The 27,472-nt window shown below is 38.8% G+C and overlaps 1 protein-coding gene across 2 annotated transcripts in view; it reads left to right on the forward strand.

Annotated features, from left to right (window-relative positions):
* AR (androgen receptor) overlaps positions 1-27,472 on the forward strand; it is a gene marked incomplete at both ends in the record, with an annotated part of 171,872 nt that overhangs the window by 119,414 nt on the left and 24,986 nt on the right. The window contains 2 exons of one of the 2 annotated variants that reach the window (XM_079727037.1): positions 18,989-19,105; positions 22,479-22,540. In XM_079727037.1, coding sequence (XP_079583163.1) covers positions 18,989-19,105; positions 22,479-22,540 — 179 coding nt within the window. Of the gene's footprint in view, positions 1-18,988; positions 19,106-22,478; positions 22,541-27,472 lie in introns of those variants that run through there. The other variant, XM_079727036.1, reaches the window with a different exon arrangement.

Raw genomic sequence — 27,472 nt, forward strand, 5'->3', positions numbered from 1 at the left:
CTACTCAGAATCCTCCAGTGTATCCCCATCTCACTTATTTTAAGAGTATTTGACCTATAAGTTAATGACCTATAAGATCACAAATGATCTTTTCTGCTGTTGCCTCTCAGACCCTGTTTACCACATTTTCCGTGCTGTAGCTGCACTGCCTTCTTTGCCAATTCTCAAACATGATAAGTATTCTCCCACATTAGGGACCTACATCAACTGCTCCCTCGGCCATTAATGATCTTCCCTGAGATAACTGTGTGGCACACTTTCTCACTTCCTTCAAGTTTTGGACAAGTGTCACCTCAATGAAACCTGCCTTCACCACTCAAGTTAAAATCATTGTCACTCAGCACTCCCCATTCCCCTTACCATGCTTTTTGTACATAGTACTTGTTGCTTTCTAACATACAATTTAATTTCCTAATTTATTATGTGTATTGTTTATTTTCTGCTTCCTTCCCTCTTTCACTTCCCCACACACATTAAAATGGATGTTAGTCAAGATAGGAACTTGTGATTATTTGTTCATTGATATATCCCTAGCATCTAGAACACTGCTTGGCATAGAGTAAATATTTAATAGACATTCAATTAATTAATATTGAATTTAATAGATATTCAATTAATTAATTCTGCCTAGATTTACCTTAATATTTTATCTGTTACATGGGCATGTGTTTAGTATATATTCTGGTATTTATTAGGTGTATATTCATTTTTCACTGAGTAACACAATGAATATTATGCTCCACTTCTAACCCTTTATTTTTCCAGTATTGTCAGGTAAATGAAATGTTCCACCTAAATGAACTTTCCCATATAACTGATCTCCAAGAAGTCTAGGTTTTAACATTTTTATATATCTCTTCATGGAATGGGTACAATGGTTTTCATGCCTTCTGGAACACAGCAGAGTGACTATAATTTAGCATTTTTGTTGGATTTTGAAAAACTATGGAAAAAATAATAGGAATAAGAGAATACCCTGTGTGGCAAAGATTTAATCTCTTACTTAACTGTATGAACTTGGGCAATTCTGTTAACCTTTCTCAGCTTCAGTGTCATCATTTGTAAAATGATAATAATAACTTCCCTGAATAGCTCATATATTGCTGTGAGGTTTAAACAAGATAATGCATGGGAATACTATCTGTAAGTTGTAAAGCTACCAACAAATGCAAGGTAGAGATGATACAAATGTTTATGATTTAGGAAGATGCTGAATACATATGAACTGATCCCTACTGGTGAGTGTTTAGGGAACAGAGAAGGGTTACACTCAATGTGAGAACAGCTAAACCTGAATAACATTAGCTCTACCTGTCATTAGTTGAAAATAATTTTAGATTCCTGATGTTTTAGTGTGAGCATCTTTCAACACTGGAATTTTGTAAGTCTCCTTGCCCTAGATTATTAAGAATTATCAACATTTTACATGTTTTGGAGCCAAAGATGACTCCCGTGTTTCCCAGGAATAACTCTGGTGCCCTTGGTGCTGAAAATGTGCTCCAAAATGCAAAGACGCTCAGATACTTAGGGAACCCTGGGACAGTGAAAAAATAACAGAAAGTTTGAGTCATTTGTCAGCTCATGTTCCTCAAGTTGGCCAGGGTGGGGTTTTTTTGTTTCTTTTGTAATTGTTGTTTGGTTTTGGTTTGTTTTTCATTAAGGAAAGGAGAGCAACATGTACCTTTGTGTTCTTCTGACTTTCCAAATCACATATGGAAAGGAATAATGTATTCATTTTTCTTGGGTCCTGCATTATAGAGGAATTTTAAGATTAATAAGAGACTTCTCATTTTGTCAGTGACCATTATTTTTCTTTTCTTTTTTTTTTTTTTTTTTTTTTTTTTTTTTTTTTTTTTTTTTTTTTGCAGTACACGGGCCCCTCACTGTTGTGGCCTATCCCGTTGTGGAGCACAGGCTCCGGATGCACAGGCTCAGCGGCCATGGCTCACAGGCCTAGCCACTCCATGGCATGTGGGATCCTCCCGGACCGGGGCACAAACCCATGTCCCCTGCATCGGCAGGTGGACTCTCAACCACTGCTTCACCAGGAAAGCCCTAGAGACCATTATTTTTGTTTGTAATTCAGTTGATTTCAACATTTTCAGTGAGAGTTTTGTTGGGGAACTGAAGTATTGGGTTGACCAAAAGGTTTGTTCAGATTTTCCCATAAGATGGCTCTAGTAGCACTTAGTTGTCTTTAACTTCATTTGAAACAATTTTGTTAGATTGTATGTGACAGCTGTCATATCAGTGTGCATTTTAAAAAAGACTTATCAAAATTGGTGAACTTTTGTGCAGCCATTTTAATATTGAAGATGGAAGAAAAAAGCAATATTTTCAGCACATTATGCTTTATTATTTCAAGAAAGGTAAAAATGCGACTGAAATGAAAAAAATAAAACAAGATTTGTGCAGTGTACGGAGAAGGTACTGTGACTGATCGAATGTGTCAAAAGTAGTTTGTGAAGTTTCGTGCTGGGGATTTCTTGCTGGACGATGCTCCATCGTCGGATAGACCAGTTGAAGTTGATAGCAACTGAATCAAGACATTAATTAAGAAAAATCAATATTATACCATGTGGGAGATAGCCAACATACTCAAAATATCCAAATCAAGCGTTGAAAATCATTTGCACCAGCTTGGTTATGTTCATCACTTTGATATTTGGTTTCCACATAAGTTTAAGCAAAAAAAAAAACCTCTTGACCGTATTTCCACATGTGATTCTCTACTGAAACGTAATGAAAACATGCCATTTTTAAAACAAATAATGACGGGTGGTGAAAAGTGAACACTGTACAACAATGTGGAACAGAAGAGACTGTGGGCCAAGCGAAATGAACCACCACCAACCACACCAAAGTCTGGTCTTCATCCAAAGAAGGTGATGTTGTGTATATGGTGGGATTAGAAGGGAGTCCTCTATTTGAGTTCCTTTCGGAAAACCAAACTGTTAATACCAACAAGTGCTACTCCCAATTAGACCAACTGAAAGCGGCACTCGACGGAAAGCATCCAGAATTAGTCAACAGAAAATGTATAATCTTCCATCAGGATAAAGCAAGACCACATGTTTCTTTGATGACCAGGCAAAAACTGTTACAGCTTGCCTGGGAAGTTCTGATCCATCCTCTGTATTCACCAGACATTGCACCTTCAGATTTCCATTTATTTCGGTTTTACAAAATTCTCTTAATGGAAAAAAATTCAATTCCCTGGAAGACTATAAAAGGTAGCTGAAAAGTTCTTTGCTCAAAAATATAAAAAGTTTTGGGAAGATGGAATTATGAAGTTACCTGAAAAATGGCAGAAGGTAGTGGAACAAAAAGGTGAATATGCTGTTCAATAAAGTTCTTGGTAAAAATGAAAAATGTGTCTTTTATTTTTACTTAAAAACTGAAGGCACATTTTGGCCAACCCAATATATGACAGGAAAAGACGTTATCTTTATGGCAAATGGATGGTATGGGTGGACCTTTCTTGATGGATGTAGTCTCACCGCCTTCTTATGCTCTGATGGCTGGAAAGTAAAGCCCAGGAGTGCTTTAAGTAAGCAGTCAGTATTCCTTCTAATACCCCACTAGCCTCCACATGTCATTTTTCTGGCCATGACTGTTGGTCAGTTCTAGCAACTGGTCTTTCAGGTAGTAATCACCAAAATGCAGGCCAAAGTAGAGGTTGGGGGAAGGAACAGTCAAACCCATTTGGCTGTCTTAAGGAAGTTGTAAAAAGAAAAAAAACTTTGTTTTTAGTAGAAAGGAAAAGAAAAAGTGTATGGAGTCAATGTGTTTGGTCAAGACTAATTGAATATCTTAGTTTTTGATGAGCCACAAGACATTAATTTCACAGTTTGTTTTATCCATCAATCTTGGCTCTTTCCAACCTCCATGCCTTTTCAAATACATCATTTCCTCTGCCTGGAATGCTCTACCTGTGCTTTGTTTACATAGTAAAATTCTGTGTTTCCATCAGGATTACTGCTGTGAAATGCAAATACTCTTAATTATTTCATTTTAGGAGTTTAACTTAACATTTGCAAGCTGTTTGCATTTCTTTTATTATACAGCTTATTAGCATACCATTATTTTGTCTTCTGATGATGTTATATAACACCTATTACTCTCTTTTGCCCAATTAGTTGTACATATTCTCCTAGGTTCTATTTTTTAAAAATTTACTCATTTACTCCTCTCTTTTTCTTTCTCTTTCAATACTTAGTGAATGCCTATGAGGGCCAGACATTGTGTTCGTTGTTTTGCCCACATTATTTCATTTACATGTCCCAGCAGACTTATAAGTTATTATCTCTATTTTACAGTGCACTAAATTGAGGTCTAGAGAAGTCAAGTTACTTGCTCCAAAGTTCCAGCTAGTAAGCAGGGATTTTTGTGGAAATACAATGCCCTATTTTTTCCCTACTCTATTACCCTGGCTCCTTTCTCTATAGTTTCAATTGATTCCTCTATGAGTGTCCCATATCAATCTTTTGGTGCCTTTATGGGGCTTTCCTAGAGTCAGAAAGGAATTTTGGCTTCTTAGTGCTCAGGGTCCATCACAATGTGACTCCCTAAGGGGAAGTAACTCAAAATAATCCTTGAAGAAGAGAGACTTGGAGAAGGTGGCTATGAAATAATTGGGATACAAGCTCACATCTTCCCTCCTGCAACCAGGAATGTTTCTACCCTCAGTAGGGATGGCAGTGACACCACAGGTAATGTTGAGCCCAGTGAGGCAGCACTTGGTGGAGGGTGGTAGTGCCTTCTTCAACTTTTCTTGAAGCTGTCACAGAGCTCGGTAGGTCCTTAGTGAGGCCCAGGATTGAGTGTTTCATTCTATAAACCTTTTCTTTTTCTTTTCTTCTCATATCTTCCTTTTTCTTCTCCTAGTCCTGCCTCCTCCCTTCCCCTTCTACTCCTCTTCCTCTTCCTCTTCTCCTTCTCCTTCTTCTTCATCCCTTCTTCCTTTTGTTCCTCCTCCTCCTCTGCCCCTCCTTCTCCCCCCCCCCACCTGCGTCATTAATCTTGTCAAGAAGCATGTGTTTTGATAAGGTATACACTATAATCATCTTGATAAGTAGTTTTTGAATTTTTAGTGAATCAAATCAGAATAGCACTCAGAAAGGGAGCATAATGAGGGTATGTTTGAGCTGCAGATTAAATTTCAGTTTTCAAATTTGATCTTAGATGACCTTTGTTTTTAGAAATATATAGGAAGAAAAATCTGAGAAATTTTATAGAAGCTTTTTATTGTGGAGTACTTGATAAATAAATAACATTAAGTACAGTCCTTGAATGCTGCACAATAAAGATTTCAGCAGTAACTTCAGCCTTGGTCAGTTCTTTTCGCATTCCACATGATTCCAGGAGAATGCACACCATTCAAACAGCTCTTGTTTACCAAGTAGCTAAAATTTGTCAGATGCTTTATAGAAGTTATTTTAAATGTCCATGGCTCTGCAAAAGTGGATGATATGATACCCATTTTACAAAGGAGGAAACAGATTCAAAGAGGTTTATGCTGTTTGCCCAAGTTTATGCTATTTACCATAACTAGTAAGTGACATTGCTGGGACTCATAACCCAGTCCCTCTGACTCCTAAGTTCTTGCTCCTGCCACCACACCATACTTCTTTGCCAATTAACAAATAGCTAAGAACAGGTAATAGAAATTTCACAGTCTATGTTATAGTCTCTTAGTCTCTGGGATGAATATTAATTTATTGAGAGATTACTGAATTCTCCTCCTCATGCTCCCCCATCATTTTCTCAACAGAAAGAAATGTCCTCACAGTGAGCCATTGTAGTCAAGTCATGACCTACACCTCCTTGCCTCATTCCATAACTCTCTCATCCTCTTTTTTATTATTGCTATTTCATCTCCCACTAGATGCAAACTCCTAAAGGGCAAGAGCTATAATTTCTCTTTCTCCTCTACAGACTTCAGCACAGGGCTGGACCATTGGTTTTTTTTGTTTGTTTGTTTGTTTTGTTTTGTTTTTTGTTTTTGTGGGTTTTTTTGTGCGGTACGCGGGTCTCTCACCGTTGTGGCCTCTCCCACTGCGGAGCACAAGCTCCGGACGTGCAGGCTCAGTGGCCATGGCTCATGGGCCCAGCCGCTCCACGGCATGTGGAATCCTCCCGAACCGGGGCACGAACCTGTGTCCCTTGCATCAGCAGGCGGACTCTCAACCACTGCGCCAGCAGGGAAGCCCTGGACCATTGGGTTTTCAGTAGGTATTTGCTAACTAACATTTTTTGTCAATAACAGAAGTACCTTCTCTGGCCATATTAGAAAAGCAGCTTCCCTAATTGCACAGTATGGTGAACAGGAAACACACCTGTTGTGAATGGTGACTCAATAAATTGGGGACTAGGATGTGCTTGGGGACAACCCGTTTTGGTTTCCTCTCTGAAGTATGGAGTTTAACCCCCTTGTTGTATAGATAGGGATACTGACGCCTAGAAAGGGTAAATGATTTGTCTCAAGGAAACAGGGAAGCCTAACAGAGCTGTGACTATTTTAAATCTAAGTTTAAAGCAGACAATACATGCACATGGTACAAAATTTTAAAATGACAAAAGGTTAAAGTGTGAAAAATAATTCCATCCCCCCATCCTTCTGGCATGCAGTACTCTTCTTCAGAGGCAACCAATATTTATTAGTTTCTTGTGTGCCCTTGTATACATAGTATATTCATTTATAGACACATATAGAAAATACATCAATTTTTCCCCAGACAACCTGTGTTCTGTGCTGTTTTGCAAATTTTTTCCCACTTTACTATATATCTTAGAGATTGTTCCACTCAGTTTATACAGAACTGCTTCATTTTTAAATGGCTGAATTGTATGACTCCATCTATTGATGAGCATTTATGTTGTTTCCAGTCTTCTGCTATTATAAACAATGTTGCAGAGAATGTTCTCGTATATGTGTCATGCCACACATGTGCAAACATGTGCTGGGTCAAAGCATATGTACATTTCAATTTTGAAAGCTTTTGCCAAATTGTCCTCCACAAAGGTTGTAAGACTATGCAAAATTTGTATTTGACAAAATTTATAAATGAAATAGTTGCTGTTAATTTTACAAAAGAATGATTGTCTTGACCTTACAGAACTGTTCAATACAGTGTTTCTTTAAATGATCAATCCCCACTGTACACTCAAATGAGAATTCAGTTTAAAGAAATGTGACTTATACACTACTGTTCAGGAACACATCTATTGGGTAAAGTATGTGAAGATGGCAATATGTTTCTAAAATGAAATTGAGGCTACATAAACTGTGCTTCTAATCATATTACCAAACCCCAGAGGTGTGCTCAGGTGAAAGTGTGTGGAGAAAAGAACAACAGGGTCAGACTCAACTAGAAGGAAGTAAAGCTACCACAAGGGCGGGACTGGTGTCGTGCCAATAAACGGTTTCTGCCTGCGAGGGGGCAGGGGTCAGCAGGAAGCCTTGATATTTGTACTGTTCACTAATTTCCATGATGTAGATACTCTTATCAGGACCAATTTCAAGCTACCAGTATGACAGCACTGAATGCGAAATTGTGAAGATGCTCAGAATTGGTATTTATGAATCACTACAAACCAACTCCAGCACAACGCTGCACAGAACATAAGGGTAGACAGCTGGAGAACATACAATTTGGGTCTGACCAAATGTCAGATGACCTTGGCAGAAGTGAGCTGCCTATTCTTCATAGTGTTGTCCTTGGTGAGCTTGGAGCCTGTACTTCTCCAAGATGGTCTTTCCAAATCCCATCTGAAGAACATATATTATCTGTTTGGTGCTCCCGACAATGTTCATCTGAGTGAACTGAACCTCACTAGTCTCTCGAGAAGCAAAAAACCAAAGAGTTTTGTGAATTGTCAGGTGCTATTTCAATGTCAAACATTCATCCTGTTATTAACCTGATGTCAGCTGCAGAACTACATAAGCAGTCAACTCACCGGCAAGGTCCAACATCAGCAGTTCTCTCCCCCTAGCTGCACATTAGAAACAATAGGGGAGTGTTAAAAAAAAATCATAGTGCCCACACTTACCCCCAGTCAATTGAATAAAAACTACTGGGAGTGAAACCAGGCATAAGCATTTTGGTTCTGCCATCGAATCAACTCTTCCTACCACCTCCCCTCCCTTATCATATGCCAGTCACACTGGCCACCTTGCTGTTCCAACAACACACCAAATTCATTCATGACTTTAAGGCTTTGTATTTGCTATTACTTCTCTTGAGAATTTTTCCCCCTGGCTCTTTGCATGTCTGATGCTATTATTCAAGTTTCAGCTCAAAACCTCATCCTCAGATAATCTTTCCCCACTCTACCTAAATTAACTCTCCTATCACAGCACTCTGTGTTATTTCTTTCATTATATGTATCACCATCTGAAAATATCTAAATTATTATTTATCACTCACTTATTACTAATCTGTTTCCACCAAGATCACCCAACTTGAGGGCAAGGCTTTTGATTGTATTATTCACTGTTGTTTCCCTGGTTGCCTAGAATAGTGCTTGGAACATAGTAGGTATACACACAAAGATTGTCCTTTAACCATCAGAGGATAGTTATTAAACATCTTCTATGGTTGAATTCAATGATGTATTCAAATATTTCATTGTGTTAAGGTTTAAACTCCATAGCATTGCATTCAAGGCTATTCGTGACCTAGCCACCATCAAACTTGTCAGCCTCACCTACTACTTGCTGTCCCCTTGAAGCAGGAGGTCTATATGCATTGCAGTAGCTAGGGAACGTGGTCTGGAACTGAACACTGCAGGGTTTTCTTTCACAGAGAAGTGTATGTGTGTGTGTACTGGGGGCAGGAGGCAGAGGATGGTATGTTTGTGGCCAGGGCAGGGGCCAATGAAGAGAGTAGCATAGTCATAAGAAGGTTGCTCTTGGAGGGGAATAGAAGACAAGATAGACTCAGTAACATTATACATAACTGATCTAATGTACCTGATATTTTCCCTTTTACAAGTCACTTGCACGTGTATTCTATATTACTTGTTTTGTATAACTCTAGGATGGAGGTAATGCCATTATTTATATCCTCATTTTTTAGATGAGTAATCAAGGTTCAAGGTTCAAGACCTTGCCTGAGGCCATTTGGAGCTGGGATTTGACACCTGCTGTTCTGACTGCCACTCTAGTACTCTTTTCATTTCTATTTTGTGGAGCTTGGGCCAGATTGTGGAAAGTACAGAAAGCCAAGAAGAGGAGTGTGGGCTTGATTCCTGTCCCCCTAAGTAGAGCTAACTATAACATCAAAAGAATCAAGGGCTTCCCTGGTGGCGCAGTGGTTGAGAGTCCGCCTGCCGATGCAGGGGACACGAGTTCGTGCCCCGGTCCGGGAAGATCCCACATGCCGCGGAGCGGCTGGGCCCGTGAGCCATGGCCGCTGAGCCTGCGCGTCCGGAGCCTGTGCTCCTCAACGGGAGAGGCCACAACAGTGAGAGGCCCGCGTACCGCAAAAAAAAAAAAAAAAAAAAAAAAAAAAAAGAATCAAAATGATCATGGGTTTATAACCACTCCCAAGAAGCATTCCTGTTGAGCATTAGCTGAGGGGCCTGGCTGAGGGCCCATCATGGTACTGGGTTAACGGCCATCTGTGTTTCTGGGTGGGTGGGACAGGTGGGGGAATGGTTGCAGCCCTAGAATCACAAGGACTCAGCTACCTTATAAGTTCTTCTCACAAACGACTTGCCCTTTGGCAGGGCACAGACTGTGTTGTTTAGAGTTGTCTAGTCTGTTCCACAGGCCAAAGAGCAGTATTCTAGGAGAAAAAAAAAAAGTACTAGGAATCAATAAGGCTTGGGATTGCTTTTCATAGAAGAGAGACCTTGGGTGATTAGGCCAGATGTTCTAGGCTGCCTCAGCCCCAGAGAAAGTAATGTCCACAGGATACATGGCCCTAAACAGGCCTTGGTCTCCTTCCAGTCTATGTAGGTCACTCAGGGAAGAGGCACTTAGCTACTTCTTTCTGTAGGGTACTGTCTTTGTTTGTCAGAGAAAGCCCTTAAAGTCAAGAGATTTGAGATTGGAAAAACAAGATAGATATGCAGACTGGCTTCAGCCCCCCTAGAGTCACACTCAGGGACTCTGAGACTTCCATCACAAATACTAATGTGAATAGAAGACTTCTGAACCTACCTTCCTTAGTCTGCTACTATTTTCTTAATGCCTAACATATTCCCTTCTAGTTATAGATCAGGAGAAAAAGATGAAGAGAGAAGTAGAGGAACTTCCCTGGTGACCCAGTGGTAAAGAATCCGCCTTCCAATGCAGGGGACATGGGTTTGATCCCTGGACAGGGAACTAAGATCCCACATGCCACAAGACAACTAAGCCCACGTGCCACAACTACTGAGCTCACACGCCTCAATGAGAGAGCCCACCTGCCGCAAAGTACAGAGCCCACACACCACAACTACAGAGCCCATGCACCACAACTAGAGAGAGAAAACCCACACGCCACAAGTAGAGAAAAGCCCGTGCACCACAACAAAGAGCCTGCACTGCGACAAAAGATCCCACATGCCATAGCTATGACCCAACACAGCCAAAAAAAAAAAAAAAAAAAAAAAGAAAGAAAGAAAAAAGAAAAAGAAAAGATAAGTAGAAATATGGGTCACATAGTGATTCAGTAAGACCACAGGGCTGGTCCTCAGGTCTTCCTCCTTCCTGCTCTATGATCTTTTACTATTCTGTGCTACCTCTTTCTTTGAAATATAGTGTCAGGGTCCATATGAGAAAAGATATCACACTGACAAAGACAAGCATCTATATCACAGGTCATACAGACCTGGCTTCTGATTCTGCTTCTGCCACTTATTAGCTGGTAACTGTAGGTGAGTCATTCAGCATCTCTGAGCCTTATTTTCCTCAACCCTAAATTAAGAATAGTAGCTACCTGGAAGAATTTTGACAAGAATTAAGTGAGTCAGCATCTTTAAAGGCACCTGGAATAGTACCCAAAGCACAGTGGGTTACCTCCTCTCTCCATTGCTTTCTCTAGGAAAGTCAAGGATTACTCTTCCTTGACACTAGGAAGAGGCAATGGGTATATGTAGAAAATACAGGGCAAATAAGTCGGGAGAGAGGCAAATATTCAATAAAATATTTGCTTGGTTTTATAGTGGTTCAGTAGAAAGCATATGGTAGCCTGGATTGAAACTGGGCTATATTCTTTGGCCTCAATAGGCACTCTGTATCTCATGTTTCCTCATAAATTGAGGATAATGTTCTGTACCCTCCCTACTTTGAAGAAAGGCTCAGCAAGATAATGAATATGAAAATGATTTTGAAGTAATAAAGCAAATGTACAAAGAACATTGTGGGCAGGAAACCTGAGTTTTAGTTCCATCACTGTCATTGACACATTGTTTAACCTTGGTCAAGTCCACTCTGCTTTCTGGATCTCAATTTCTTCACCTGTAAAATAAGAGTGTTGGACTAGATGATCTCTGCAGAGGTCCTTGCCTCTTCTGATATTCAAGGAGTGTATTATTTAAATAATAATAATAGATAAGATCTGTATAATGATTTATGCTTTATGTTATTTTTACATCTATTATCTTATGTGAGAATAGCACTGAACTGCTAGACTGGGGATAGGGAGACATGGATTCTTGTTGCTACTTTGACATTGACTCATGGTAAGACCTTAAGCAAGTTTTTTCCATTCTCTGAGTCTAAGTTTCTTAGTCTGTGAAATAGGAGATACTGAGGGTTGGACTAAGTCATGTAGGTCTCTAAACTTTTCCACAAAGCCCTAGGGAGTCCTATAGAGTTTCTCTAAGGTGTACCACAGTGATAAAGCTGCAGAGAAGGGGAGAAAAGGAGAGGTCTAGCAGAAGTTCTAAGTTTCCTATGCCTGCTTCAGGCACATTAAGTTTAATTTTCATCTGTTACATTATATGGGGACTCTATGTAATGTTTCATTTGTAAAAAAGGTTCACCACAAAAGAATAAAATAACTTGAATGGATGTTCTCTAAAGCCTTAAGCTTTAAAAGTGGGATTCAATAAAATACGTTGTTTGATAACACCATTATTGTTTTTTGAATAAAATAGTATATTGCGAATATCCTTCCAAGTTAAAAAATAAGACACTGACTGCACAGTGTTCCTTTGCATGAATATAGAATAATTTATTTAATCATTCTCTTAATGTTGCACATTTAAATTTTTCCAATGCAGTCGTCCCTTGGTATCTGCTGGGGATTGGTTCCAGAAGCGCTGGTGGATGCCAAAATATGTGGATGCTCAAGTCCCTTATATAAAATGGCATAGTCCACCTGAAACTGTAAAACTCTTAGAAGAAAACAAAGGCAGTACACTCTTTGATATCAGTCCTAGCAATCCTTTTTTGGATCTGTCTCCTAAGGCAAAAGCAACAAAAGCAAAAATAAACAAATGAGACTACATCAAACTAAAATACTTATGCATAGTGAAGGAAACCATCGACAAAACAGAAAGGCAACCTACTGAATGGGAGAAGATATTTGCAAATGATATGTCAGATAAGGGGTTGATGTCCAAAATATATAAAGAACTCACACAACCCAACATCACCGAAAAAAACAAAAAAAAAAACACAAAAAAACAAAAACAAAAAAATGAACAACTCAAAAAATGAGCAGAGGACCTGAATAGACATTTTTCCAAAGAACACATACAGATGGCCAACAAGCACATGAAAAGATGCTCAACGTCACTAATTATCAGAGAAATGCAGATCACTAATTATCAGAGAAATGCAAATCAAAACCACAGTGAGATATCACCTCACACCTGTTAGAATGACTATCATCAAAAAGACAACAATGGAATATTACTCAGCCATAAAAAGAAACGAAATTGAGTTATTTGTAGTGAGGTGGATGGACCTAGAGTCTGTCATACAGAGTGAAGTAAGTCAGAAAGAGAAAAGCAAATACCGTATGCTAACACATGTATATGGAAGGTAAAAAAACGGTACTGATGAACCTAATGGCAGCACAGGAATAAAGACATAGACATAGAGAATGGACTTGAGGACACCGAGGGGAGGGGGAAGCTGGTGCCAAGTGAGAGTGGCATCAACATATATACACTACCAAATGTAAAATAGTTAGCTAGTGGGAAGCAGCAGCATAGCACAGGGAGATCAGTTCTGTGCTTTGTGACCACCTAGAGGGGCAGGATAGGGAGGGTGGGAGGGAGGATCAAGAGGGAGGGGATATGGGGATATATGTATGCATATGCCTGAACCACTTTGTTGTACAACAGAAACTAGCACAGTATTGTGAAGCAATTATACTCCAGTAAAGATCTATTAAAATAAAAACAAAAAACAAGTGTTGGAGAGGATGTGGAGAAAAGGGAACCCTCATGCACTATTGGTGGGATTGTAAATTGGTGCAGCCATTATGGAAAACAGTATGGATGGTCCTCAAAAAATTAAAAATAGAACTACCATATGATCCAGCAGTTCCACTTCTGGGCATTTATCTGAAGAAAATGAAAACACTAATTCAAAAAGATTATATGTATCCCTATGTTAATTGCAGCATCATTTACAATAGCCAAGATATGGAAGCAACCTAAGCGTCCATCAATAGAAGAATGGATAAAGAAGGTGTGGTATATATATACAGTGGGTATTATACTAAGTGAAATAAGTGAGACAGAGAAAGATAAATACCATATGATTTCACTTATATGTGGATTTTAAAAAACAAATGAAAAAACAAAACAGACTCATAAATTCAGAGAGCAAACTGGTAGTCACCAGAGGGGAGGAGGGTGAGGGGTTGGGAGAAATAGGTGAAGGGGATTAAGAGATAAAAGCTTCCAATTATAAAATAAGTCACAGCTGTGATGTACAGCATAGGGAATATAATCAATAATATTGTAATAACTTTGTATGATGACAGATGGTTACTAGGCTTATCATGCTGATAAAATCCTAAAGTATATGAACGTCAAATCACTATGTTGTACAACTGAAACTAATATAATTCTGTATGTCACTATAGTGCCGTGAAAAAGGGAAAAAAAAAACTATGAATAACAAATAAATAAATAATAAAAATAAACTGGCATAATAGAATGAATACAGTTGAAATTTCAATCCATGGTTGGTTGAATTCACGGATGTGAAACACATGACTATGAAGGGCTGACTGCATTCCCTGTTTAAATAATGCTGCATTGAACTACTTTTTTTGTGCTTAACTTATTATCTTCTTATAAAACATTCCAAAAGTTGAATTACTGGTTGAAGTTTATGTGAATTTAATTTTTTTAGGTATATGGCAAAATTGCTCTCTAAAAAGTTTACACACCCACTAACAATACCTTTTCACCAGTAATTAGTATTAAATTTTTACCAGTCTTCCTTGTGAAAATGATATCTTATTTAAATAGTATTTCTATAATTATTAATAAAATTGAAATTGCACAAATTTCATATGCTTACTGATCTTTTGTGGTTCTTCTTTTAATTGCCTGTTCATGTCTGTTGCCCATCTTTCTGTTGTATTGTTCATCGTTATATGTCAAGGAAATTGACCACTGCTTTTACCTACTTGATACTGATATGTATTTTTTAGTTCATGATTGTCTTTAAATTGTATTATTATGTTTGTTTCACATAAAAAAGTTTAAATTTTTTCTAGTCGAGTCTGTCAGAATTTTTGCTTATGTATTCTTTATTGTCATGTTTTAAAAATCCCTTTTGGACCTTCAAAAATTAAAAATGTTCACCTACAATATTTCAATATCTAACAATATTTCAATAATTTGTTTTTGTTTTTTTATTGACATATTTAATCCATCTGGAATTTATTTTGGTTTCAACTAGTAATTTAACTTTATTATCTTTTCCAAGTGAATAATGAGTTGTTCTGACACCATTTAATGAATAAATCATCCTTTCTTTACTGATTTAGAATGACATATTACATGTGCAGAGTCTGTTTTTGGCTTTTCTGGTCTCTTGCACTGATAGGTCTATGCTGAGTCAATACCAAACTGTTGTAATTATTATGGCATTATAATACTTTAAATGTCTAGTAGGAAAAGTCTCATTACTCTTCTTTTTCAAAAATATCTTGGCAATATCACACATTTTATTCCTTTAGATAAACTTTGCGATAATGTTGCCAAAATTTTGTTTGGGTTGGTTTAAATTTATAGATTTAACTGGGGAAAAGACTGGCATCCTTGCAGTCTTGCATCTTCCCTTCCAGGAACACTGTACATCTTTCCATTTAATTCCGGTCTTCTTTTACATACCTCAATAAAGGAGATTTGTTTTGTTTTGTTTTTAGGTTTGTTTATATAGGCCCTGTACTAACACTCTATTTATGAAGCATGAGAAGTCCTACTTCTTCACTCTTCTTTATAGGTTCATAATAAAGACGATGACTTGACCCTCTTCTCATTTGCATGATGTGGTGCCACAGATGGTGGATAACTCCCCTACTTTACCTCCTCAGCTCCATATAGGATTTTTCACAATGAACAAATTGAAAGAAACCTAATCAGACATTGACCTCAGCTCATACTGCATGGCAGCACCAATGGGGCTGACAGAAAACAACAGAAATGGGGAGTCTCTGGAGAAAATATCTGAAGCCTGTCCTGTGACCTTTGTTTCTGCTGGAGCTTTGAATCAGACTTTAAGGTTTATGATGGAAGAATAGGACCCATGAAGAAAAATGCAGAACCCTATCAGGCAGTCAAGAATTTCAGAGCCAGCTGGCATGACTGTTGAGGACCATATGAGGACCTCATATCAGCTCATTATGTGACCATTCACAGGAATAAAGGGTTTGAGCTGTTCTAATAAGAGAGTTATCAAGTATTTAAATGTGTGATCTGTTTGTAGTTCTAGAGTTTGGACTTACTTCCTTCAGCATGTGAGAGGGGTTTTTATATTTTGCCAGAGTTTTCACAATGACATTTTTTGTGAGACTGATTATAGGTTGTTGATAAAATTTTGCTGTTGGAGGTCAACAGTGTCAAAGAGTCAGGTGTAATGTTTGTAGAATCTGAGGAGGAGAAGAAGATGGGTTGTAGTTTGTGTTCTCTATGTTAATTAGTCAGTCACCTTGGCTACAGCATGGGAACAGAGGACCTTCTAGGACCATCTTGGAGCAGGCCCAGATCCCATTTACACAGTTCTTTTGTCAACTGAGAAGGCCATACACTTGCTAGACAATAAACAAAGATACTTAACATCCTCAGAGTGCTCAGTCTTAAGACTACACCCACCCACAACATGTCTCCACTGGATGCATTTACTAGATCTTGTGCTGGCTCTACCAATTTCCTGTGATTTGGGGCATGTCATTTCAATACCTTGAGGCCATTTTCATAACTGAGGAGTCAAGCACTACTTTGGGACATTTTATTAGAAGGCTTTTAAAGTCCTTTACAGATCAAAGATTATCTATTTTTAATAATACATCATTATTATATATTATTACCAATGGGTCAAAGCTACAAAGAGACAGACACTGAGTTTCCTGGAAGTAAGAGCCTCATAACAGAGTCCAGAAATGAAGTGGGCTGCAATTCAAGAAAAGGTGGGGCAGGGATGCTATAGAGGGGATTCAAGCTTTTTATGGAGAAGTAGGGGTGGTGTGACCAGTGTTTAAAATTCTTTCCAATATGTAAAATTCATAGCCTTATGGACTATGATATGGAACAAATAAACTGTGTGGTGCCATGCAGGTCAATGTCATTTTAATGAGCATCATTTTCTTCAGCTGTATAATGGGGTATATAGTAATCCCTGTTATACTTAATTTGTACAAGATTCTTATTAACTTTTGTAAGCTAATCAAATGGGATGGATTTTTATTTTACATTATTATGTTTTATATTAGGTTTTTATTTATTATTACTTTATGTTATTATATGTTATTTAAAATACATAAATAAATAGGTATTATATAGTAGAGTGTAAATGTAACCTTTATATGCACTGGGAAACCAAAAATTCATGTGACTCCCTTTACTGGCATATTCACTTTATTGCAGTAGTCTGGAACCACACCCGCAATATGTCTGAGGTCTGCCTGTAGTCTTGAGGATTGCAGCAACACTGAAACTGTGGGGGTGTCCCAGGTCTAGAATACCCACAGCACTGGAAATGAACCCACTGGAATTGGGTACAGGGCCTGCCTTCTAGGAGTTGACACCCAAAGGCTATATGGCAATCATCAAAGCACCATCCCTTCTGTGAACATATTACAGTCCTCAGTTTGCAGCAGAAAGAAGCTGTTAGCAAATTATGTGTTCTATTTCTACAAATAAAATCCTGCAGTATGGTAGAAAGGGTATTGGCCTAGAGGCCTTAGTTTTTTCATTGTTGAGTGAAAGTGATGACAGTACCTACCTCAAAGCATTGCCAAGGCGGTTTATTTAAATAGCATATGTAAACCCCCTCACACAGGCCTTGTTCATAGTAAGTGCCTATTAAATGGTAGTTTTTCTTCCTTAAGGTGCCTCCAATTCAGTGTTCTTCAGGCAAGTCACCTCCCCAAAACTCATCCTTGGAATGAAAGTGTTGTCCTGGGGTGATTTTTAATAGTTCCTTCAAGCCCAGAATTTCAGAGTCCTTTGACAAAGGGAAGAGAAAGAGGGAGGGAGGGAAGGAAAAAGAAAGGGGGAGAGGAAGGAAAATAAAATTTTGCTAACCTGGTTACAGTGAATGTCCTACAAAAAATAACCTACTACAATAGATGTGACTGTAATGTAAATTTTAGACTGAGTGAAGAGAGAGGAAAGCTGAGCTACAGCTAATTTGTGGGCTTTTCCCCTGATATCAAATAGCAATTGTTCTTCAATTTTTATTCCTTTTCTCTACTACAAACATTCTTATTCTGCCAAAAGAAGCCTCCTTAAAATCTCGGTCTATCCCATAAAGTAAAGCACAGAAGTAAATGAGAGAAAAAAATACCAAGGACTTGGAGAAAAAAAGGGGTGCGATGAAGGAATGCACAGGCTCAGTCTGGGGGCAGGGCCATAAGTGTAAGTTCTGCATGTTTCAGAGCAGCAGGGTATGTACCGCTGTCTATTTCTGCTGGTGACCCTATGTGCCTCTGGATCTCTCTGTTCCACTTGAGTATTCATTCAGTCAGTTTATTGAAGGCCTACTGTGTGCCAGGCCTGTGCGAGGAGCAAGGAGACAAAGTATTGAGTGAAATATGTGTTTCTGAGCGGGCCTCCGTGTTTTTCTTTGAACAGCTATAATCCTAAGGATTTCTGAGTCTGAGAATGTGAGTGGTGTGTTTGTGTGTGTATATTTCTGTGTATCTCTCACAACTTCACATGTGCATGACACTGATTGTTTTTCTTCTGCTAGCTTCAGAGGACTTCCTTTCATTTTCTGTGTTTACTTTGCAAAGAGTGGGCTTTATCTGTTTGATTTTTATAACCTGCAGGATTGAGGGTATGATCACTAATATTTTAAAAACAATTAAAAATCACATGGAGTTCTCTTTTATAGAAGGCTTAATTGTATTATGAAAAATAAGCATGTTATTAGCTCAAGTATGATCCTATGATGATTACAGAAGTCAGGAGGAGGGAACATTGCCTGAGCCCAAGTCTCTGCTATGCCATGCTAAAGGAGTAACAATTCCCACCATATTTTCTCATGGACATTATTGACTTTTAGTAAAGAGCATCTTATTTAAAAAGTCAGTATGTCATCCTAATAAAGGAGGTATCAGCAGGACCTGAATTGTTCATCCCTTTGAAAAACACCTATGAAAACCAAACAATATAGCATTGAATTAAGCCATCCTGGTTTAATAGTTAGAGTCTTTGTGATCAAATCATATGGGACCATTCTCTGTCCACTTCTCTCATTGGGCAGGGTATATCTTCACACACTTTCTGCCTAGAAATACTTTCCAAAGAGACTCTGGCAACATATTAACAGGACTGTCTACTCTTATATTTGTTCTCCCAGGAAAACAGAAGTACCTGTGTGCCAGCAGAAATGATTGCACCATCGATAAATTCCGAAGGAAAAATTGTCCATCTTGTCGCCTCCGGAAATGCTATGAAGCAGGGATGACTCTGGGAGGTACAATATTTTTCTTCCTCTTTCTCCTTCTTCCTTTCCCTTCCTCATTCTCTTATTCTCTCTTTAAACCAGATTTTCCTCTTTGGTGCTTCCATGGAGGCCAGCCATGCTCTAGATACAGGCTGACCCCTTCATATCCAATGTGGCCATCAGCCAGCTGGTGCTTTTCTTTATCTTTAACCATACCACACCGCACTCTGGGGCTCAGCATAGGAGCAGGAGGTGTGAAGCAGGGATCAGGACCCATCAGAGGGTGAGTGAGTGTGGACTTGACTATGAAGGGTTCTCCAGGGGACATAATGGTACTGACCTTATGTTGTTAAGTGGTGGCTAGGATGAGAGAACTAAGGAATCCAGAACAGTCACAGGTGCAGGATGACCCAGGCACAGGCTGGCCCTGAAAACCCAGGAATATCCCTCAGTTAGCTGCTGCCTGTGTTGTGGAGCTGGCCACCTGGAATGAGAAGCTGCTTTTCTTTGGAGCCTATGACTAGGCTGCCAAGCAGAGCCAATTTCCTATCCCACATCTCCCAGGGATGAACAGGCTTTTTAATCATTTCCTTTTGTTTGCGAATCTATTGACCATTTCCAAAAGCATTTTTTTTTAGTAGCAGAGTAACTTGACAGAACGAAGATACAGCTCTTTCAAGGGTAATCCCCCATCATAATGCTCTCTGTCCTTTATTCTGTGTCTACCATGATTGTTGTCACCATTACAGAAAGGTTTGGCTGACACTTACATTTTCCCCCTTCAAATTCCTCATTTCTTCATGTTTATATCTACTCAGTGCCAGGGTCCTCTCTACTGTCTGCTGCTTCCAAAAACATGCACCTTTCATGAGAAAAGCTAGCTTATTAGTCTACTTTGATTTGGAAATTTGAAGAAAGGCAAACCTGTTTCTGAACACCTGAAACTGTAGCCTCATACCTGATTACTTATTATCAGCCTGGAAAACCCAAGTGCCTATAATTCTGCCCTCTCCCCTCCCCTTCTCAAGGCTGATTTAGAGTACTTGTTTATCATTGGCTTTCTGCAAGGTGCTTAATACCTTGTCTGCCTATGTGCATATTTACAGAAACCAACATGGTTGTTTTCTAACCATGTGTGGGTCTTCATGTGGGTAACTGTGTCCTCTCCTCCTCACAGGCTAGTGATGGTCTTTAAACAGACCAAAGTACTAAAAATGAATTGACGCAGATTCAGCTTGAGACAGCCTCTCAAGTAGTGTCTAGTACTCCTAGACATTGCAGGCAGATGCTCTGCGAGTGGTTTTCCAGGCAACCACATCAAATAAGATTCAAATAATATGAGAAAAGTCAACTTTGTTCTTCTTTGCTTGGCTTACTACAGAAAAATCCTATAATTGTGGTCTACAGTGGGGAGGAAGAAACAGGACTTGGTGTGGAGGGAGAGTGCAGAAAAATAGCCAGGAAAGTTGACAAAGGGGTTGACAATATGAAGTGTTCTCCATATGAATGTTGTCACAGCATTCATGGTGGGGGGTCACCCCATGGTGAGGGTTCTGATATTTTCGACTCCCAATTATTTAGCCCTCTGTGAATTATGTATAAGATATGGGGGCTCCCAGGTAGACACCCCCTTAGTTTTCCATCTGCTGATATGAATTGCAAGCCCACTTTGACACAGGTAAAGTTTAATGGTAACAAAAGTCCTCATAACATTTGGGCCCAAATCGTAAAATTAGTTTCATGTATCAGCTAACATCCTCTGTTATAAAGCAGACTGTGACATGATTACAGTGAATCTCTTTTGAAAAGAAGTTTGTGTATAACAATTTCACTATTCCGTATAGCAGTCCGACATAAATCTGTAAATTAATTTCTTGAAGAGAGTGGTAAAGTAAGTTTTCAGATTGATTTATTAAAGTGTTCAAATTTGAATGGGTTTAGTCAATACAATGAGAAGAAGCTGAGAAGTGCTGCGGCTGGCTTTGGTTTCAGTTCCCTTTTTACATTTACTGAGTGTCTGCTATGTACAAGGTACCATGCTAGGCAATAGAGCTTCAGGCAGGCAAACTTCAAGAAATGTCCAAAAAATACAAGGATTCTTGATGTCCCGTAAATGATCTTGCCTTTGCAGTCAGGCAGACCTAGGTTAAAGGCCCAGCTCCATTATTCACTGTGCCCCTTCTAAGCTTCAATTTCTTCATCTGTAATTTAGACATACCATTCTTACAGAGCTATGATGGGGTCAGATGACATGATGAATGTGAACATGCTTGGTAAATGACAAAGTGCTAGACAAATGTGAGGACTTATTATAATAGTAAGGTCACTGGTAATTTAGCTGGTAAGGCTGTACACAGCACTTCCCAGTTGGCTTTAACCCTGAGTTACTTAGCATGCCCTATAATATATAATAGCTCCAACAGGCAGAACATCACCAGAAATCATCTCAAAACAAAAGTACCATCAAGATCCTACTTGGAAGACGATTCTAGTAATTAAGGGAATCATATATTATGTTCAAGTACCACGTCAGTAAAAACCCAAATGTTTACCCTCTTAGACACCATTGTCTGAGAAACAAACCTTTCCATTTTGCTAAACTTATCTTCACATTCCTTGCTTCCCTGCTGCAAACACTTCCCAGTTTATTGTTAACTTGCAAATTCAGTGTATACTATACCTTTACTCAAACAATGGAAAAAAGAAAGCAAGCATCAATACAGTGATCCCTCTGAATACATTAGTAATAGACATCCTTTTTCACAAGATGTGGGTTTAGCATCAACATTTTGATCACCTTGAAGGAGATTTTGGATAATTTTGTTTTATTTTTCCCATCACTCAATTCAAAATTGTATAATATCTTCCAAAACGGCAACTAAGAATGTAGCTTTGGTCAAGTCCCTTCTCCCATCTGAGGCTCATATTTCTCATCATAAAAATGAGGTAGTGGGCTTCACCAAGGACCTTTTAGGCCCTACCATTTTGTGATTCTATGTCTAAAGTCACAGAGAAAGGATTGTAGATGTATCAGCCCTTTTTTGGATTGTCTATTCACTGTTCCAGAGGTATAGATTAATCTAGACTTGAGTGCATTGACTTGCATAATAATTTTAGCTACCTCAAGTCACACCTAAATAAGATATAGCATGTGTCTAGACTGTATGGATAGGTTATTGATAGAGTAGAGGGCAGAAGGACTGTCTTTATATCTTAGAGAACCGGGCACTCTGCAGCTGATGGCTGCTTGGTCTTGATGCCTCAAGGTCTCTAATTTGGCTTTCTCTTTAGTGTTCCCTCTATGTTTGGTGATGGAATCTCCTCAGCTCAGAGATACTTAAAACACATACCCTTTTCCTTTTTGCTTCTAAGCCTATCTACCTGTTGATTCTTGTTATCTTAGCAGCTCTTGGTGTTTCTGAAAGGATCCTGGAGGTGGTTGGATTCTCAGAGTGGCTTCCTTAAAGCCTACCTCCAGGCTTTCAACTGCCCATCTACAACAAGGATAGGCCTTTCTTTGAACATGGTTCATTTCTGGCTGCTTTTGAAAAACCACATGCTGCTAATTGCTTCAGCAATCTAACCTCCTTGCCTACTTTTTGTTTAAGAAAATTTTAAAAAATATAAATGTCCAAAGAAGCACATTCTCCCTGATGAATTAACTGCTGCTTTTTCACAGTTCATAATTAGAATAAATACACAGCCATTTCTTACTTTTCTCTGCACTTCTCAAGGATATACTCCCAGTTTCCAAGATGGAATAAGAAAGAAAGAATTACCTTTACCCGCCATATTCTTCCCTGACCCTTCCTTCCTTCTCATTTTCTCTCCTATTCCTCTCTAAACATTATTTCTTTCTGTGTTATGCAACTTTTCAGTTCTCAACCTTTAATAAATGGCTTTGGCCCCTGCCTACTCCCTCCTCTCCTGAACCATGGAAGATGGTAGGCCTTTTAGGAATTTCAGGTAATGGCCAAACCCCAGAAGAGGAGAAGAAACATGGAGCCCCAGAGCATGTGAGAATCTGAGGGGTGCAGCATTTTCTTCAGAGGTTACTCTAGCATATTTGAGAAGTCTCGTTCTTACTAGGAGGCTGAATTCCACATCTGAGACTCAAAACTGTTAACAGATCTGCAGGTTTTAACAACCTCCGTGATTCTCTAGTTGAGAGGATGGCCTGGTCTGATGTTGTCATGGACACTATGAACGTCCTTGTCATTTCCAGTGTTGAAGAGAGCCTTGACGTCAGCTCTTTCATCATTCCCCATGCTCACGAGCAGCCCACCATTGTTACTTCTGGATCACATGCCCTGGATGCAAGAGAGTGATTCCAATGCTGAACTACCATTTCATGGCTTGGTTCTTCAGTGGACAAGTTTCACAACATTTGTTCATCTATCAAACTATCCATTCATCTTTCCAAGCAGCCAACTAGCTAGCCCTTTCATTTTTCCATCCATTCACTCATCTATTTATCCCTTTAACACATATTAATTGAGTGCCAACTATGTGCCAGTTTCTGTGGTAGGCATTTTGGGGGAACATAGATGAATGAGATACAATCCCTGCCTTCAGAAATTTAAACAAGGGGAGACAGACCTTGATAACTAATACACCTTAACTTTAAAGGCTAAATAGGAAATGAAGAAGCTGGGAAGAAGTTTAGTGAGGTAGAGGGAAAGGACATTCAAGGCAAAGGGCACAGTTTGAATAAAGGCAGAAAGACATTTTAAAAATTCATTGAGGTTTTGAGGAATAGCACAAGTAGTTTAATATGGCCAGATCTGGAGGAAGGGGGAAAGCAAGATGAAACCACACTGAAAATGTACTTGGTTATTATGCTAAAAGATTTGAACTTCATGCAGTTGAAGAGCTATGACACGGAATAGACATGTTCACATACCATTTTGTTTATTTGAATGTTTGTTTTTTAAGAGAATTAGCAACGGCATGAATGTTGTATAGATGAGGGCTTAAATTTTATAAAAAAGAGATAGTATGCTAGGTAGAGAGAGAGAAATAAATTTCTAGCATCAGTTTTGTTAAACACCTAGGATTATAGCCATGGTTCCTGGGGTTAGTTGCCTCTGCTTGGATTGATACCTGTAAGTACTGACCATGTGCATAAGTCCTACCCTTATACAAGTCTGCTGCCTTGATCTAGGCCAGTGTTTCTCAGTATGGGTTCTGAGAAAAATAGTTCTGTGACATGATACATGAAAAATTATTTTTTATGGTTAAATAAGTTAGGAAAACTTGCATTTTATGGTCTTGATCAGGAAGATTTACAGTGCATGTTAGCATATCACAGACCTTGTCAAGTATTGCAATAAAGTAACCTGAGGAGCTTGGTAATTCAGGACTCCCAAATTTAACTCAAGCACAGAAAGCTGTTTTCACATAGCACCTGTTAATATCCTATAAAACCACTGTTTTCTGGAATGTACTTTGGAAAACTTGGTTATAGATAAATACTCTATCCTATAAGCAGACAATACCCCTAGCCCAAGTCATCCATTTTATAGATGTGTATACCTACATGTATATTGCTCACCAGGAGAATCAATTAAGAATTACTTCATGACCAAGAGCAGACCATCTTCACCACATCTCAAGTGTATGCACCAGAGACTACTAAAACCACTAAAGTAAAACATGTTGGGTCTGTAGTATTATTGTCATACACAAAGGATAGGATATAATTCAGGCCCAAGTTATCTAATGGCCACAGGTACATATTCCTGACCCAAGGAGCATGCTAGATACATAATTTCTGAGAAATATAATGACTTCTAGCATCATGCAAAGTGATCACTAAATATTTTGGCTATCTAGACATTCTACCCTAAAGTTTAACAGTCCTTTTGTGTACTCTCTGACTAGCATTCCAACATCCACCCAGAACCTCATCATGGTGCTACCACATACCCTCATTGCTCATGTAGGAGGCCTAGAAATTACAGATTTGAAGAATTTGTGTCCAACTGCCCACCCAGTGATTGAATCCCCTCTAAACCCTGTTCAGCAAGCAGCAGAGTATCATAAAGAATCAACAATGTGGAACTCAGTTAATGGAATTTCCTCCCTTCTACTTGGACTCTGTAGATTAGAGCCTAAAAAGTCTCTAGGTTGGAGATATAAGCAGTAAGTCTCAATTCTAAGAAGTGCTACTCCCCACACAAATTTCTTAGATACTTGAGTGCTCCTACACATCAGCAACTGAGGCATGCACAGAGGAGCAGAATTGCCCTATAAATTTTGACACCAACCTGTACAACATGTTGCTCAGCACTTACAGTTTCTGGTTTTGTTTTGCTTTTTTTTTCTTTTGGTTTTGTGTTTTAAGAGGTCCTGTGTATAGTGAAAATAGCTTGGTGGGCTAGGATACATACAGGCCTTGTTTCTAGTCCTGGCTCTGGCACTTACTGCCTTGATGACCTTGGATAAATCATTAGATCGCTCTGAGCCTCAGTTTCCCCAACTCAGTTTTCCAACTACACTATGGGAATAATAAAATTTTCCTTACAGAATGGTGGTAAATTTGTAAAGAATCTGGTACATAGTAGGCACACAGTAAATATCACTGTACCTCCCTTTTTGGATGAAAATTGGTCTGTGTTCTCCCAGTCACTAATGGAGCCCGTTCTCTCTGCTATAGGAGTGTGGATTATGGTACTGGTTCCTTGGTTCTCTGTTGTCTGAACTTCCCCTGAATTAACCCTTGCAATCTGTCCTCCAGAGTCAATATTGCCATCCTCCAATGGGTTACATACATATTTGGTGACATTGGAGAGAAAAAGGTATACTTCTCTCTAATTGTAGTTCTCAAGTGAACTTGTATATGGAGAGATGAGAGACCGTATCTCTTATTTCCTCCAAACCAAATTATCTGGTACAGCACATATATGCTGTAGTCTGTCTCTGAATGTTTCTTTTTAGAGAACTATGGTAGAGGTAAATAATTTTCTCTGATCATCAAACTTGATGATACCACATATCTGGTTCTTGAATAAGTATCTAACTTATAAAATCTCCACTTAAAATCCTTGAGTTTTTAAAGTGTAATAGTAGCAGAAAGATTTTATTGCTGTTTACTTTCGCTGTGAGTGCTCCAGATTCCCTCAGGTGCTTTTGAGAGAGTAAAATGATGTCACAGGCAATGTGTTTTGAAGGTAGTATGCAGAAAGTTAAGAGTACACAGCCCACAATAGGTCATATATACAAAGGCAAGTATTTTCCAAATATAAAAATTCAGAAAAAAATTTCATATGAACTGATAACATAACGGTTTGTATGAAAACATTTTACTTTTGATTTAAGAAAAGTGCCACTTGTAGTTACAAATTGGAGAATGTATTCCTTAAGATTAACAAAAGTGTTTAGAATATTTTCCTATTGTCCTGAACTTATACATAGACAATTTACCTGAGAAAGATGCTTTTTTAGAGACTTTTGTACATCCTTTGGGATCATGTTTGTATGAAGTAGAACTAAGGGGGAAATACACAACCACCCAGAAACCAGTAGAGCCTTCAAATTATCTATTATTGATAATATTTCCATGGCAACAGATATCTAGGAAGTAAATTGCAAATGGCATCACTACTCTAGATGACCTCTTTTGGAATCAAGTTCCATTCTCTTCAGTCCATTTAATTCTTGCTACACTTTTTAGATCTCTTAACCCAGGCATAGAAATGTATTTCTTTCTCCTGTTTAATACCCCATTGGACCAGTGGTTATGTAGCTGAAGTGAAAATTGATTGTTGAGGGACACTTCAGACTTCTAGCAGTCAGCACTTAAAACAATGTAAGCACCAGTCCTGAAGAAATCACCTGCAGAAAACTTGGACTGACATTTGAAACTAAAAAGAAAATCTGGATCTTGACCAAGACAGAAGGTCACCAGCCTGGGCCTGCACAGTGTGGTGTATCATGCTGGCCACAATGAAACTGGAAGAGACTGAGGACTCTCACCAGGGTGGAAAATGAGGCATGGAAGCTTTGATTAGTGAGCTGTTAGGCACACAGACATTAATTTCAAAGCATTCCCATCTCCAAGCTGAGTAATAATGTTTGTAATATTATGGGATTGTTTGGCAGCTACAAGAAATTCAGAAAACTGAATAAGGAGTCTTTATTGGCCTCTGAGTGGCTATAATGAGACCTTTAAATTTCACATCCCTTCCCTTCCTCCACATCCTCTCTGCCCAACCACCACCACCACTTAATTCTTGCCCACTACGTAGCAAGAGGCACATAACAAACACATATATAAGCTCTTTAGTTTATTCATCAATAAAGTAGAAAAGAAAGGGGAAAAAACCCGCAAAACTCCAAGTAAAGAATTTTCCATTTCCCAGTCTCACTTCTGTCTTACAAGTAGGTAGGAAATGA

This window comes from Hyperoodon ampullatus (assembly GCF_949752795.1).
Source record: "Hyperoodon ampullatus genome assembly, chromosome: X".
Lineage (NCBI taxonomy): Eukaryota > Metazoa > Chordata > Mammalia > Artiodactyla > Ziphiidae > Hyperoodon > Hyperoodon ampullatus.